The sequence below is a fragment of the Sturnus vulgaris genome, chromosome 8 (genome assembly GCF_052056855.1).
Source record: "Sturnus vulgaris isolate bStuVul1 chromosome 8, bStuVul1.hap1, whole genome shotgun sequence".
NCBI classification, from domain to species: Eukaryota; Metazoa; Chordata; class Aves; order Passeriformes; family Sturnidae; genus Sturnus; species Sturnus vulgaris.
The window spans coordinates 23685131-23698861 of NC_142250.1; the positions used below are offsets into that span (position 1 = coordinate 23685131).

General features: G+C 36.5%; 1 protein-coding gene across 2 annotated transcripts in view; it reads right to left on the reverse strand.

Moving 5' to 3' along the window:
• Positions 1 to 13731, reverse strand: part of ADGRA1 (adhesion G protein-coupled receptor A1) — a 258318-nt gene that overhangs the window by 26603 nt on the left and 217984 nt on the right. For both annotated transcript variants that reach the window (XM_014885926.2, XM_088169179.1), the window contains 3 exons: positions 13404 to 13531; positions 12371 to 12494; positions 5708 to 5853 (listed from right to left, as the gene is read on the reverse strand). In XM_014885926.2, coding sequence (XP_014741412.2) covers positions 5708 to 5853; positions 12371 to 12494; positions 13404 to 13531 — 398 coding nt within the window. The remainder of the gene's footprint in view (positions 1 to 5707; positions 5854 to 12370; positions 12495 to 13403; positions 13532 to 13731) is intronic.

Below are 13731 nucleotides of genomic sequence, written 5' to 3' on the forward strand. Positions count from 1 at the left end.
GCTCCCAAGAATTCTGCCCTGTGGCACTTCCCATTTAATTCAACATACTCAAACCATAAAAAATTTTAAGAAAAAGGCAGATGATCCCTTGAGATAATCAGGTCTAAATTTTTACTTTATAGAGGAAGTTTGGTATGTTCCCTGTGGGAAGGAAAGATGGATTTTCATGGATTAAAACTGTATGAGTTAATATTTAAGAGCATATCATGAAGAAGAAAACAATGGATTGCAATTATATTTTTCATCTGACCTCTTTGTCTCTCCCTCTCTCTCAATCACTGTCTCATACTAGAAGACACAAATTCATGAGAGCCAGCACTAATTAAAAATGCACTAGAACTTAACTGCATTTCGGAGCTGCTGGTGTCAAGGGGACAAGTAATGTCTCTGTCTGTCAGAATGTAAATTAAGTCGCTTCATAGGATTCAGTCTGAAGATTCAGAAAAGGGCATGGCCAAAAAGTAGCATATTTGCCAAGCTTGATGTTTAACAAAGTATTTCTTGTCATAGTCAAATGTTGATGCCCCATTACACCTCTATCATGCTGCAATAAATTGCAGCCAACTTGTTACAAATGATTGGGGACATTAACAAAGATAATTTTCTGAAGACCCTTTCAGCCTCAGGAATCTTAGAAAGCATTAGGTTTTTTTTATTCTAGGGTTTTTCCCTGGACATAATAATTCTTTAAAAACTAAATATAGGAAGTCTTTGGTCTTTATAACTGGAAGGTTTTCAGTATCTCTGTTATGATGCAAAAATATCATGTGACAATTTCTAATGACATACTGAACATTGCTGTGTGCAACTCATATTCAAGACACAGCCTGCTTTATTGGTAACTTATTCAGTAAAAATTTCCATATAATCAACTTGTGATGGAAGTCACAACATTTCCTGCCAGGCTCTCTCAGCAGTTAGGCAAACACAGCAATAGACCCATTTGCACCCATGTGTTGGTTTCCAGCTTGTCAGAATTCAGATCAAGCAGCTAAATGTTCATCCTGAGACAAGCAGGGTTAACACTGTGAACAAAGCACTAAGTGGATGCCATGACCCCCATGGTACCATGCAAGTCTGTAAAATCCCCTCTCTGCAAGGCAAGAGCCTCATCACAGTCGGCAATAACAGAAGGAGAGGATTTTCCTGTATTTGAAACTTTAGTGTGGTTTCTCCTTTTCGCAATGAAAGGATTTCGTGTGATTCAGCGTCTCAAAAATACTTAGCTACTGTTTAGCTGGGTGCTACTGATTAATGTTTAGGTAGCTGAGAGAAATAATGAGCTTGGGGATGAACGTGAAGAGCTGGTGCCACACTCCCAAGGAGAGGGGGAGGATGCAAGTGCAGCACATCCTGCAGGAGCTCAGGGTGTAGCTTGTTAGTCACCACTACACCACAAAAGTAGCTCACTAGGAACACCCCTTTCGTTGCTCTGTATACAGAGACATTGCTCTGTATGCTGGAAGTGTATATATGATGTACAGAAACTTGCCCATATACAACCTCACATGGAAGAGCAGACACCCATACACGCATCTGGGTGTAACCATCCATTAGCAGATCAGTACAGTTTGACCAAACTACTCCCATTCCCAACTACTGTACTTCCAGGTCTGCTCTGTGTGCAGGTTTAAAGGACAGTTGAGACGTTTCAAAATATGTGAAAGAGGCAATCAGCTTTCTCATTCTAAAAATTATTCATAACTCTTAAAATCATTTAAGGTCGAAAACAGTAAGAAAAGGGAATTGAAGCCAGTGGTATTGATTGCAGGTATTCTATGTGTGCTGCTGAGAACTGTTTCAATTTGCCTCAGTTATGATTTTTTTTAGCCACAGTACTAAGGCTACTACTCTGAATTCAAAGCAAAGGGACAATCCGTTCTGAAATTGCTACTAAAGCTAGATATACGAGTTTTCTAAAGCACTGCATGAGGTACATTTCCTATCAGCCCCGCAATTTTAGAAAGAACATTTAAAAAAGCTTATCAAAATATGTTACATAAAAAATAAGATGAAGTTCAACAGAGACAGCAACATCAACTGTTATCTGTTCTGCTGTTGCTTCTGGAACCTTATTTATGCACATTGATATTTTTTATGACAGATATGGGATATTGGACTCTGTAATCTGAAGACTGCCATATTAGTTATCTTGCAAGACATTCATTGAATAAAAGAGGTGGGAGAACATTAGGAGATATATTTGTACCTAACCTTGAGATAAAACTTAATTATCTGTCTCCTTATCACAAATCTCTGGTCCAGCTAGCAGCTTATTTATTTATTATTCTAAATGTTTAGAATGCAATTCTGCTCACTAGCTATCTTATTAAAAATGAAAGTAATCTGATTTTTTTCCTGTCACTCTAGAAAGAAATGATTTTAACAGAATATCTTTCAGGAGTATTTTCTCCTGGTCTGTACTCCTGTCTAATCTGTATGCATGCAGAGCATCACATGAAAAATGCATGCACATAGCAGGCACAAAAACTAACACTACCTGTGCCTCAGCTTGGGCTGTAAGAAGTTTTGTACATTGCAGTAATAGCTGAATTTTGCATGCCCCTTTGCCTTTGCTGGCAAAATCTGCCTTCAGATGAGTCAGAAGCTAAACTTTGCCAGGTTTAACAAATGTCCACAGAGGATGAACAGATAGAATTATTTATTTCTATTAAGAATACCAGAGAGTATATTTTACAGGAAGTAATTTCATTATCTGTTGAAGTGCTAAGGTTCAGAATTTCAATACACAAAACTCAATGATGCATTAATTTCATCCATCTCATTAGCATCAAGGCACATTTAGAGAAAAATGCCAAAATTGTTACAGTTGGTTCCAGTCATCAGAGTGATAGGCCCTCAGGGGTTTAACTCTGTAATTAACAGATAATATATATTTCATGAATAATATATATAATAATATATATACTGTATAATGTGCAGTGTACATAACGTATCTCATAATACATGATTAACATATAAAAAGAGGCAATATTTAAAATCATATTGCCATGAAGTACAATTAGACTGCAAAAATGTTTCAAATTTGATCACTCTATCTAGAAGAGAGAAAACTTATAAAGAACCACAGCTTTACATAATAGGGTACTTATTGCTACAGCTCAAAGAAAAGCAGGAGAAAAAGATCAAGGGCACCTCATTTTTCTTGGTTCTGCAAATGAATATGCAAACAGCAGGCAGAGAAACCAAAGCAACTCTTACAAGCCTACATTCTTTTCTACCAATGGGTAAGGTCTCCTTTTAGATATTCTGGTATTTATTTTCACTATTTCAGTTACTTTTTAGAATGGACTGAGCTTTGTGAAACAAATGTGGTGAGACAATTTTTATGATTTTTTGGTAAATTCCACATGATAGATTTATGTACTGATTTTTGGCATTAGATCCCACTTGCTGACTCACAAAAGATACCCTTATGTCTCACATAGCAAGTGCATATATAAGGAATACAAAAACACTCACATGTGAACTGGAAACACCTCCCATCAAATACAACTATTACCAAAGAAGACTGAAGGACAACAGCTGAGAATAGAGTTTTCTGAACACATTCATATATTTGTATTCAACAAAACTAAGTCTATAGACAGGGATCACTGAAAACCTCGTAGACTGTATCATTTGCTTCCTATCACTGAAAGTCCTGACATATAAAATAGCACAACTCCATCTCCATTTGAATAAACTTCATACTATTTATCTATCTACTGATGCCAAATGGAAACAAATTAATCAGATGTTTTCCTCTAGGTACCTGAGGAGCAATATGTATAAAGGCTGGCATTGGCTTATAGACACAAGAACTGACTAGTTAAAACATTTCTTATAAATGCCTGCATTGAAATGTAAGCATCCTAAATGGATTTTATGGAAATATTATGACAAAGAATAATTCAGACTTTATTAAAACCAGGAAAGGTAAAATGCCCCCCCAAAATGATCATGATCATTCCAAAAGAAGAAACAACTACTAAGTATGAGTTTAGTATTTTCTTGCTTAAAGTGATTCTTAATTTTACATGCACTATGCCTGTTTTCTACATGAAGTGAAACTGATCTTTACTATTTTGAATCTAGTGCTAACCATTGTGAAATTGTATTAGACATTTCAGTGCCAGTGTCTCTAAGATTCATGGTGCCCTGTGTGAGAAAAATAGCTTAGAATAATTTTACTTAGCTATTAAACAATTATATCCATGTTCTCTTACAGCTAGAAGGTGGTTTATCATTTCTATTGCTAAACTTAAAATAGCTGCTATTTATTTTCACTGTCTGGGAACCTCAACGTGACTGGTACAACAAAGATTCTAATTAGAGTAATCTTTCCTGTAACCTGGCTGTCTATTGTTTTTCAACTCAAACAAGATTTGAATTTGAAGAACATACACTATCCTGGGTCTATGTAACTTGTAACAATTTTCTACCTTAATAGTCACACTGCAGCATTTGAAAATTGGCTATTACTCATTTTGCCATGAGCTGGGAACTGAAGGAGAAAAATTCTCATCTCTGAAGAATGGTGTAGTAAATCATGGATTAGCAAAGCCAGGCACTCTCAGTGAAACAAGCTCTCCTTTCTTAGGCCTAACAAAGCTAAGGATCAATATGGCACTCCTTCTGGTCACAATACACATTTTATGTTAACTTTAATCAATTTAATCTCTAGAAAGAAAGTGTTTCAAAAAGAAGAAAACTAGCTAGTTTTCTAACTAAAATCATGTTAGTAAAAATTTGACTGCAGAATCAGATGGAAAAACTCAATTCATCTTCCTACAGACTTTTAACAAGTTGTGACAACATCATGCAGTCGTCTATAAATGCTACTTGCTAAAAATTTTGTGTTTAAAATAAAACAATCTCCGTCTGTTTAAAAGAAAAAAACAGATTTTTCACAGAAAAGACATAAAAAGTAGAATTAATATTTCTTGACCTCCTCTATAAAACTGAGGTCTTTAGGCTAAATTGACAATTCAGACTTGTCCATCATCTGTGGGAAAAGAGAGGCATCTTCATAAGGAAATTAATTTTGTCCTCACACAAATACTCAAGATGGATAGGAGGAATTGTTCTCTGGAAGTTATTTTTTTGTCTCCCTCCAAAATCTGTATAGGGACAATATATAATTTTGGCTAATAGGTAATTTTTTGATAGCTAAGCTCAAAAAAGATGAATTAATCTTCTCATGCCTTTGGCTGGAAATCCTAGTTTTGCCGTAAGGTTTAATTCTTTTTTTTTTTTCTTGTGCAGACTGACTGTTTTGGCTTGGAGTCTCAGCATCTCAGAGGCATCTGGCAAGAACTCCTGTCTTACACCTGCCATGCCATCAGAGACATCTGAGCTGATAGGGAGCACAGACTTCCAGTGGCTCCTGTAATAGCATTTCATGTCTGATGGGCAGTGAGGAAGGCTGCTGCCAGGTTATTAGGCTTTCAATACAAGTGTGGGCAAGAAGTACAGCAGAAGAGATAAAGGCAAAGGGTCATTATAGCACAGTTTCTGATGATTAAATCAAGCCAGTTGCTGGTTTGGGGGATTTTTTTTCCTCCATAAGAAACCAACATAAACATTTCAATTCTTCCTGTTCAGATAAAGGTTAATCTGAGATTAGCCAATACCAGTTCTGCATATTTCCAACTCCTGAGTAAACTATCAACATTAAGAAAATATTATAGCTATTATTCCATACCTGAGTAGTGGTTGCTTTGGATAAGAAGGTTGGTCACTGTTTTGGCATGGCTGAGGTTTTTTTGTGACTTGCTTATAAATATTCCTGGCAGTTACTCCAATCCATAGCATAGTGGAGAGTGTAGAATAATGCAGTACTATGCCAACCTAGAAAAGGGTGGACAATTAAACAAGTTAATAAATGGATCAGTAAAACAAGAGTTTTACAAGAATCTTACTTCATAAGGGCAAAAGCAAACAGATTTTTAAAATTGAATTTATAAATGTATCTAACAGTTGTGCTTAAAATCAGTTATTTAATCTACCATAGATAGTATTATCTGTAATACCAGAAGCTATGTTAGGAAACTGAGATGTAAAAACATTTGTTTTCTAAGAACCTGTTTAATGAAAACATTTTACACCTGGTTTCAAAGTAATGTGAATCTTAGTTTGTGCTGCACTCTTTGTTGGCCTATCCTGAGAATGCAATTTAAAATTTAATGACAGGTCAGAATTCTTGCTTGCTATTATGCTGTATCCTTTAACTTTTCAGGAATATCCTGCTCTAGTTCCCTCTTGCTATACACAGACAAGGTTGACTTCAGGCAATGGCATCAGTGCTATTTGCACTGATAAATCCAGATTATTTTCAGACATATTTTAAGAAAATTATAAACTTGGCTAAAGAATTTTAAAAATAAATGACAACTCTTGGCATTCCCCTTAAAAAGAATTATAATCTCTAATAGTGTTATTATAATTTTGTCTCCAAGAAACTGGTGTGTTTATCATTGAAAGGAAAACAAAGTACCAACACCTCTAAAAAGCCAACATCTTTGTTATGTTAGTAATTGTTATTCATTACTATGGAAGCAGTAATTGGAATTTTATCCAATCTCCAGTGCTTTATTACATCAGCTAAGTCTGCATCTGATTATATAAAATGAGGTTACCTTTGAAGCAATAACCTGACATTTTGCAGTGACAAGTAAAATATTGCTATAATTGGAAAGAACATAAATGTTTAAGGAATACAGAGAATTGCTGAATAAAGCTTAAACAAATCTATTATAATGATTTATTTGAACCAGTGTTCATTTTTGCTCCACTTAAAACAAAATAATTGATGAGTAAAGAAAAAAAAATTTCCATGCATTTTGTTTATATTTAGTATTATAGCTCAAAACTTGAAGATAGCAGCAAATATCATCAACAGAAAGCCTTTGTAATTTTCTCTGGGCCTTGTCTGTCACATCAGACAAGGGAGGATAAAGCCTTCATCACTGCTGTTGCTTGAGGTAAAAGAAGCAGAAATAAGAGAATGAGACAAGTGTGTATTATGAGCTGGCAGATGCTGCCAGTTCAGGGCCTGGTGCTGTCTGGACTTGGTTCTCAGGCAGCTTGCAGAGTTTCTGTAGGGATGCTCTGAACAGGACCATGAGCAGGGAGGGGAGGCAGGGGGACAAGAAAGGGGGAAGAAAAAGGAGGCAGAAATAATGAGAAAGAACTGGAAAAAAATCTAGATATTTAGCTCCTAACCTCTTTCTCCTTTCAGCATAGCCCTGCTGCTATATATTCTGTTTTCCACACAAGTATGTACAATAATAGGAACAGCTGAAATGAATTCCATGACAAAAGGCACCTACATGTGAAATTTTGAAAACATGTATGATCATATAGACAGAAATCCTCAGCCACTTACATGAATGTAAGACCTAAAAATAGTACAACAAAATAATTTTATTGAACTTTCAAGGAGGCAACTGAACTGACTGAAAACATCATGGCAATGCAGCACCTGCACCACATTGCTGTTTTTCACGGTGTGCTCATGTTTCAGCAACTGAGTTACTTCTGATACACGGAGAAATCGAACAAGCAGGGAGGAGGCAAAAATGTTATCAACCTCTCTACTAACTCTTTATTGATCTGCATCTCTCTCTCAAAAAAAACTTCCAAACACAACAAACAAATAACCCCAAACCCCCAATCATTTGCATTTCTTGCTTGAGGGAAACAAGGATTTATCCTGAAGATAAAGGGCCTCCTTATGACTGACAGATTTGACATGACACAGCAGAAGTGTGGAATTTGGAAGGGGGCACTGAGCTGTTACACTAAATTCTAGATTTTTTGCTATTATTCATCCACTAATAATTAGTAAAGAAATGCTTGTCGCATTTCACATTGAAAATTCAGTGTTTCAAAGTGCTGGGTTTTGCTCTCTGCCTCTTCCTTCCCCTTGTCTGCCACCAACATCAGTAATGTCACAGAGATGCATCTTCCTCACTGCCGTGCTTAGGGACTGTGACTGCAACTTCTTTTGTCCCCTGCAGTGGGATCCCCTCTTTCTAAGTCTCTGCAGGCAGGAAGAGCCCTGGGCTCTGTGGTAGGAATGCATGAGCTGGCAGCTCATGACAAGGCAGGGAAGGATGGGGCTCAACAGAAAGACCAAAGTGGTTTTGTTCAGTAAACTCTTGCTTGACTCTCTCAACTAATGCAAACTTGTGGTTATGTATTAAACGTCCAGGGTACAAATTTACCTGTATGTGTGTCTTGTTACTGGATTTCTACCTCTGTAAAGCTTCAGAGGCCAAAAACTATATACAAATTAAATACCAAGGTGATAAATTAAAACTATTTTCACTATTAGCAGAACTTTTATATTTCACATAAAATTGTATGGGAAGGGTTGAGTTTTCCACACAGAATAAAGGATTATGATTGGAAATACTGAATTGATGATTCCTATTTTTAAGAAGGTTTTCCATGACAGGCCAAGTGGTACAGAAAAAAATGCTAGGATATATGCATTGAAAACAGCATTGTACCTAAAGCTCTTTAATAACCAAAGTTATATGGTAAAATTTTTCTTGTTTTCTTGGATCCATTTTTTACATGTCCTGTATTCTTAGAACTCTTATCTTTGGGAATAAGCACTAGCCCTTTGAATTGAAGATTATACTTTCCTTCAGTAAGAAGATGCTGTCTGTTTGTGCTCCTTCAATAAAGTTCAGTACCCTAGAGATAAGTTAAGTTCCACATGATGCAGTTGCCATGGTAACGATCAGAATACACATTTATGCAAAGCATTTTGGCACAAAAAGGTCTCTTGATCAGCTTTTAGTTGCACACAGTTTTCTTTGTTTTCCCCAAATTTTTAATTTAATTTCTTTTTTTTTTCTAATTGTAATCATATTTCAGATAAGACTGTACTTCTTAATTCAGTTCTATTTAAAGAAGGAGACAGATATGCATGGACATTCTGATTAAACTATTAATCCTGCAATTAAAATGATTCTTTTCTCTGATATGAAGGGATTCAGGAATTTCTCTGCAGTCTGTAACACCACTGAATGTGAATATTTCATGATCTTTAAATATTTAGCATTATCAAAACCCCATGCTCCCTTCACAGGTAGAAAATTTAGAGCAAGAGGTTGAACTTCTGAGTTGAACTTGAAGTTGTAGGCTGCTGGCTACTATGGAATAGGCTTTGCCTTTCTTGCTGAAGATTTACTGCCTTACAGAAATGAACTCACAAGCAGCTTCACATGGGACATTGCTCAGGAAGAAGGAATATCTGAGCCTTGCCAAAGTTTACATGGAAGCTTTTATTTTGTAAACCATAGAGAGGTTCTTGAAGATGTGACTGGAGTGATCATGCAATAAAAAAATAAGATTCTGTTTCCATAGCTTTTCTGCCTCCTGAATTTTGTGCCTAGAAGTCCATTCTTCATACTTCAACTTGTTGAACCGATGATTTCATCCCCTAGCATCCATAACCTCATGGCTATCATGCTTTCCTCTAAAGTAGGAGCCACAAAACAGAAATCTTTGAGAGTACAGAATTGCTGCCTCCCACACATGGGGAGTGATCCAGCTACAGTTGTGTCTCCTTCTGTCTCATTCTTCACATGAAAGGAGTGAGCTTCCTTCTGCTTTTTGAAGCAAACTAATCTGAGGCCCTAGCTGGGACATGGAAGGGCTCACTGGCTGGCTCAAGCACCTTTCTGGCAGTGCACTGCCTCTGATTTATCCCTGCTGCTCCTGAGACAACCTCGGACTTGCATGAAAGATTTTGCCAGTAAACTCAAGAGTCTGGATTCTACAACAGCCAACATTCAGTGACACCCAGAATGAGATTCAAGGGTAATCTAAAGAGTCTGTAGATTCATTCACTCAGGAAATGTGCAAAGATGCAATCAACTCTTCTAGACCAGCACTCTTACACCAGGTTTTTTTGTAAATCATAAAGACTGCAGAGCACATATGCAAGTGAAAGGTCTATACAAAATCCTCTCTGAAATAGATATGCAGGTTTAAAAGGGAATTTTACATTTTTAGATTCCACATAAAAAGCAAATGTCTGACCATTTCTGAATAGACTCTTTTTGTGTGATTGTTTTGCCTTGAAGGAGATTTGAAGGTTCTTCCAGCTATCACAGAAAATGGGCCCATTTCCATAGCATTAATTCCTGATGTTTAAAATTAACCTGTAAGTACTCATTTAGAGACAGAAGGTGATCCAAATTAAGCTAATTTAGAACCACCTTTTTTGGTTAAATTTGAAGGATAAAAGTTAACTTAGTCTATTATTTCACATTGATAAGTATGCTGCAGTGAATTTTTCGTGGAAGTTTCAGGGGTCATTACAATAGGAAAGGTGGTGGTTGACTGGCTTTTATACAACATTTCAGTGATTAGGACAAGAAATACTTGCACTTGGAATCTTTCCCTATGCACTCAGGAAATAAAAAGTGAAAATTGCATTGCTCCAGGTTGAAGCTGTGCTTTGAATTTTAGTAGAATGGAGGATACCTGTGGAATGGCAACTGATAGTATTATACCTGTGATAGAAATAATATTTTAGTGCTGCTTGAAGCAGTAACAGTTTCACAAATATATTTTAGGCCCCAATATCAGGGCTTTGGCACGCTGGAGATTAAATCACGATGTCCTCAAAGTGAACAGTTTTTCAGCCTCTATTACCAGCTACTGGAGCCTTGTCTTAGATTGTTTGGACTAGTTCATCCATCAGCCATGTCTAATTACATCAGACAATTTCTACCAGGAACTAGAGGACAGTCTTTGTATTGTGTCACTTGTATCTTTCCTATATTGTCCTATTTTGATGATATTGTCTGTTGATGTAGCATATTATCAGGTTAAATAAATAACATTACGAAACTGGTTAGCAGACATACAAGGATGGTTCAATCCAGTTCCTCTATTTGTGCAAACTTTTCAGCACCTCAGGATCTGGCTCTATCCCATAGCAAGAGACAGATGCCACTGATAATGCAATTTATTAAGATACCTCTGTAGTTTATGTACTACTTATAAAAGGCTATTAATAACACATTTATCTCAATCAATTTTTCATTATAGCTGTTAATACCACGTTGCTACCACGCAAGCTGCAAAGTAAATAATCAGACAAAGACTGAAACAACAGATGGTCATTTGTGACCATGTAATTACACAGCCATGGCTGCCCTACAAACTAATCTGCTACTATCACTTGCAAACTGCAGACAAAGATAATGGTTAGTGATATTTCAATTTGCTAGAACTTACAAATTAATTATGACACAATACACTAGATACTGTGAGATATTTCTCACAAAATAATCTAGTGGACAACTGAGTTATTTAAATGAGCATCATGTAACACACTTAGGTAGACTTCACATGCAGGATAGTGCTTACAGACCCACATGTGCTGTTTACTGATGGTCATGCACAAAAGGCTTCCAAAGCACCTCACTGAATACTAGAGTGATAAGTCTTACCCTAATTATGCAGCACCTCTGCAGGAGTTGGCTCCTGGCTCTTGCTATTTACACCCATTCAAGCCAAGCAGAAGAGCTGGGTTAGTGACAGGCAAAAAAATCCGGGAAAACATTGGCTAAACAAAGTGCTTTACTACAGGAAAATACCAACAACATTCATGAGACTGTGCACTTCCACAAAATCTGAGAGGAAGAAATATTCAAGGCAAACAAATTGCAACAAGCCTTCATCAGACATTACAGAAGATGACTGAAGTGACTCTCTTTACACACTGGACAGGTTCAGCCTTTATAGTCAGAGCAGCTGAATCCAGCCCTGTCTGTGCATCTCACCACACTACTGTCCCAAAAATGCTGAGGCAAGAGATGGGAAACAGTCCAGCAGTGCAAACAAGGATCCATAAATCACAATATGCTGGTCTGCTGTGTCTCCTTAGGTATCATCCAGTGAAGCCAGGGCCACCCTCAGGCAAACAGAGTATGTGTTACAAAAGTGAAGCAGTAACTTTAGTCCCACACGTTCAATCCAAAGTACAGGAAGGACAGAAATACTCTGGATTCATAGTTTTCAACTATCCTGTACAGCAGAGAAATATCAGGATTTTCAGTGCTTTTCTTAAAAAAAAACCCCAGACCAACAAGAATGAGGCAATGTGAGCCTTGGAGAAGTTAATGCATTGATCACCCTCTTAGAGAAACTCATGTGACAACCAAATACTGAACATTCCCAGTGCTGGTCTTTAAATGATATGCTTATAATGGTTTATTTTGAAAAGCTTGGGATCCAGGAACAATATAAGAAAAGAAGCAGAACTGCTAATATTATGTTAAAAACTCATTTTCAAGTTGAAATTCTATTAGCAAGAATTACTAAGAAAGATACTTACAGCTTGACATATAATTGGATATTTAATGCGATTGATTCCACCAGCAAAAACAGCAAATGTGAGAGCAGTATGGAAACAAAAGTTGAGAAGCATGTGCCATCCTTTTCTGCTTATTCGGATTGTGCTGTTGAAAAGAATCACATTTCAAAATTAAAACCCCAACACATTTATTATGAAAATTACTGTTTGGGAAAAATGCTTAATTTGATAGAATAAAATTCTCAGATTCTTGAATACCTATGTAACACTCTACCCATAGGACAGCGTCTGACCTATATAGCATTCAAATAAATGATAAAAAGGTAAAATAAAAGGTAAAAATCATAAAAGTCTTCTGATTTAGTTTCCTCCACCAAATCAAGCATTTAAAGTAGAGTACTAAAAGCAAAAGGCTTATTGCATAGCTTCACGTATGCAGAGCTTTAACAAGACATCTCTAAAGGATTAAATGGAAGCTGAAGATCAGAAGACATTGCATTAACTTCACGTAATTAATATTTAGCAGCTGCTACAGTACAATACATTACTTCTCTTTTAAATTGCTAATGGTCTTTAACCAGAAGTATGTAGTTAAAATGGCATTTATATAAATTTTTCATACCAAAGAAAACACAAGTTTCCGAAGCCCAAAATGTAGAAGATAAAGAAAGTTTCTTTTATCCAGTGATAGTTACCAGTCTTCCAACCAAACTTTTCTTAAAAGCCAATATGGTAAGTGTAGCTGACCAAAGGGCTACTCGACTGGAATTGGGCAGAAAGCATTTGATAATGTTCATGGTTTTATATTCAATTGTTGAGTTAGAAATCTTAGGAAAAGTGTGCAGAAAATTTAAACTTATGTGTCAGGAAAGCTTAGGAACAGCTCAAGAAAAGTTGACATAAACTTTGTTTTGATTTGTCTGGTGTAAATCACATTGCTGCCGTTATTACCCACCAGTAATTCGAATAATTTTAATTTATCTTTACAGTAAGAGTTACAAGAATTCAAATGTCGCGCTGACCAGTTAATACATGTTTAAAATAGAATTCTTACCTGTGATGGACAATGTAGGTGATAATGGAAGCAAACAGGCACAACAACATAACTGCAGTACATGCATAAACCACAGGGTGCAGAAACTCCCCTGGGTACTGGGGGAAAGACAGCACTGTCTTAAAATCCTGTGGAAAGAGCAAAATGATTTAATATTGTTAGGCATGTGTGAAACTGAGACTTCATTCCAATATGTCCTGTCATTTCTAGCTGCTCCCTTTCAAGGGCAGGAAAAAAAAAAAAAAAAGAACTTTTAATGTAGATGCAGTGCATGAATTTGCAGTAACAGACTGCTCCTTCCTCATCTGCATACAGTTTGCTAGACAGA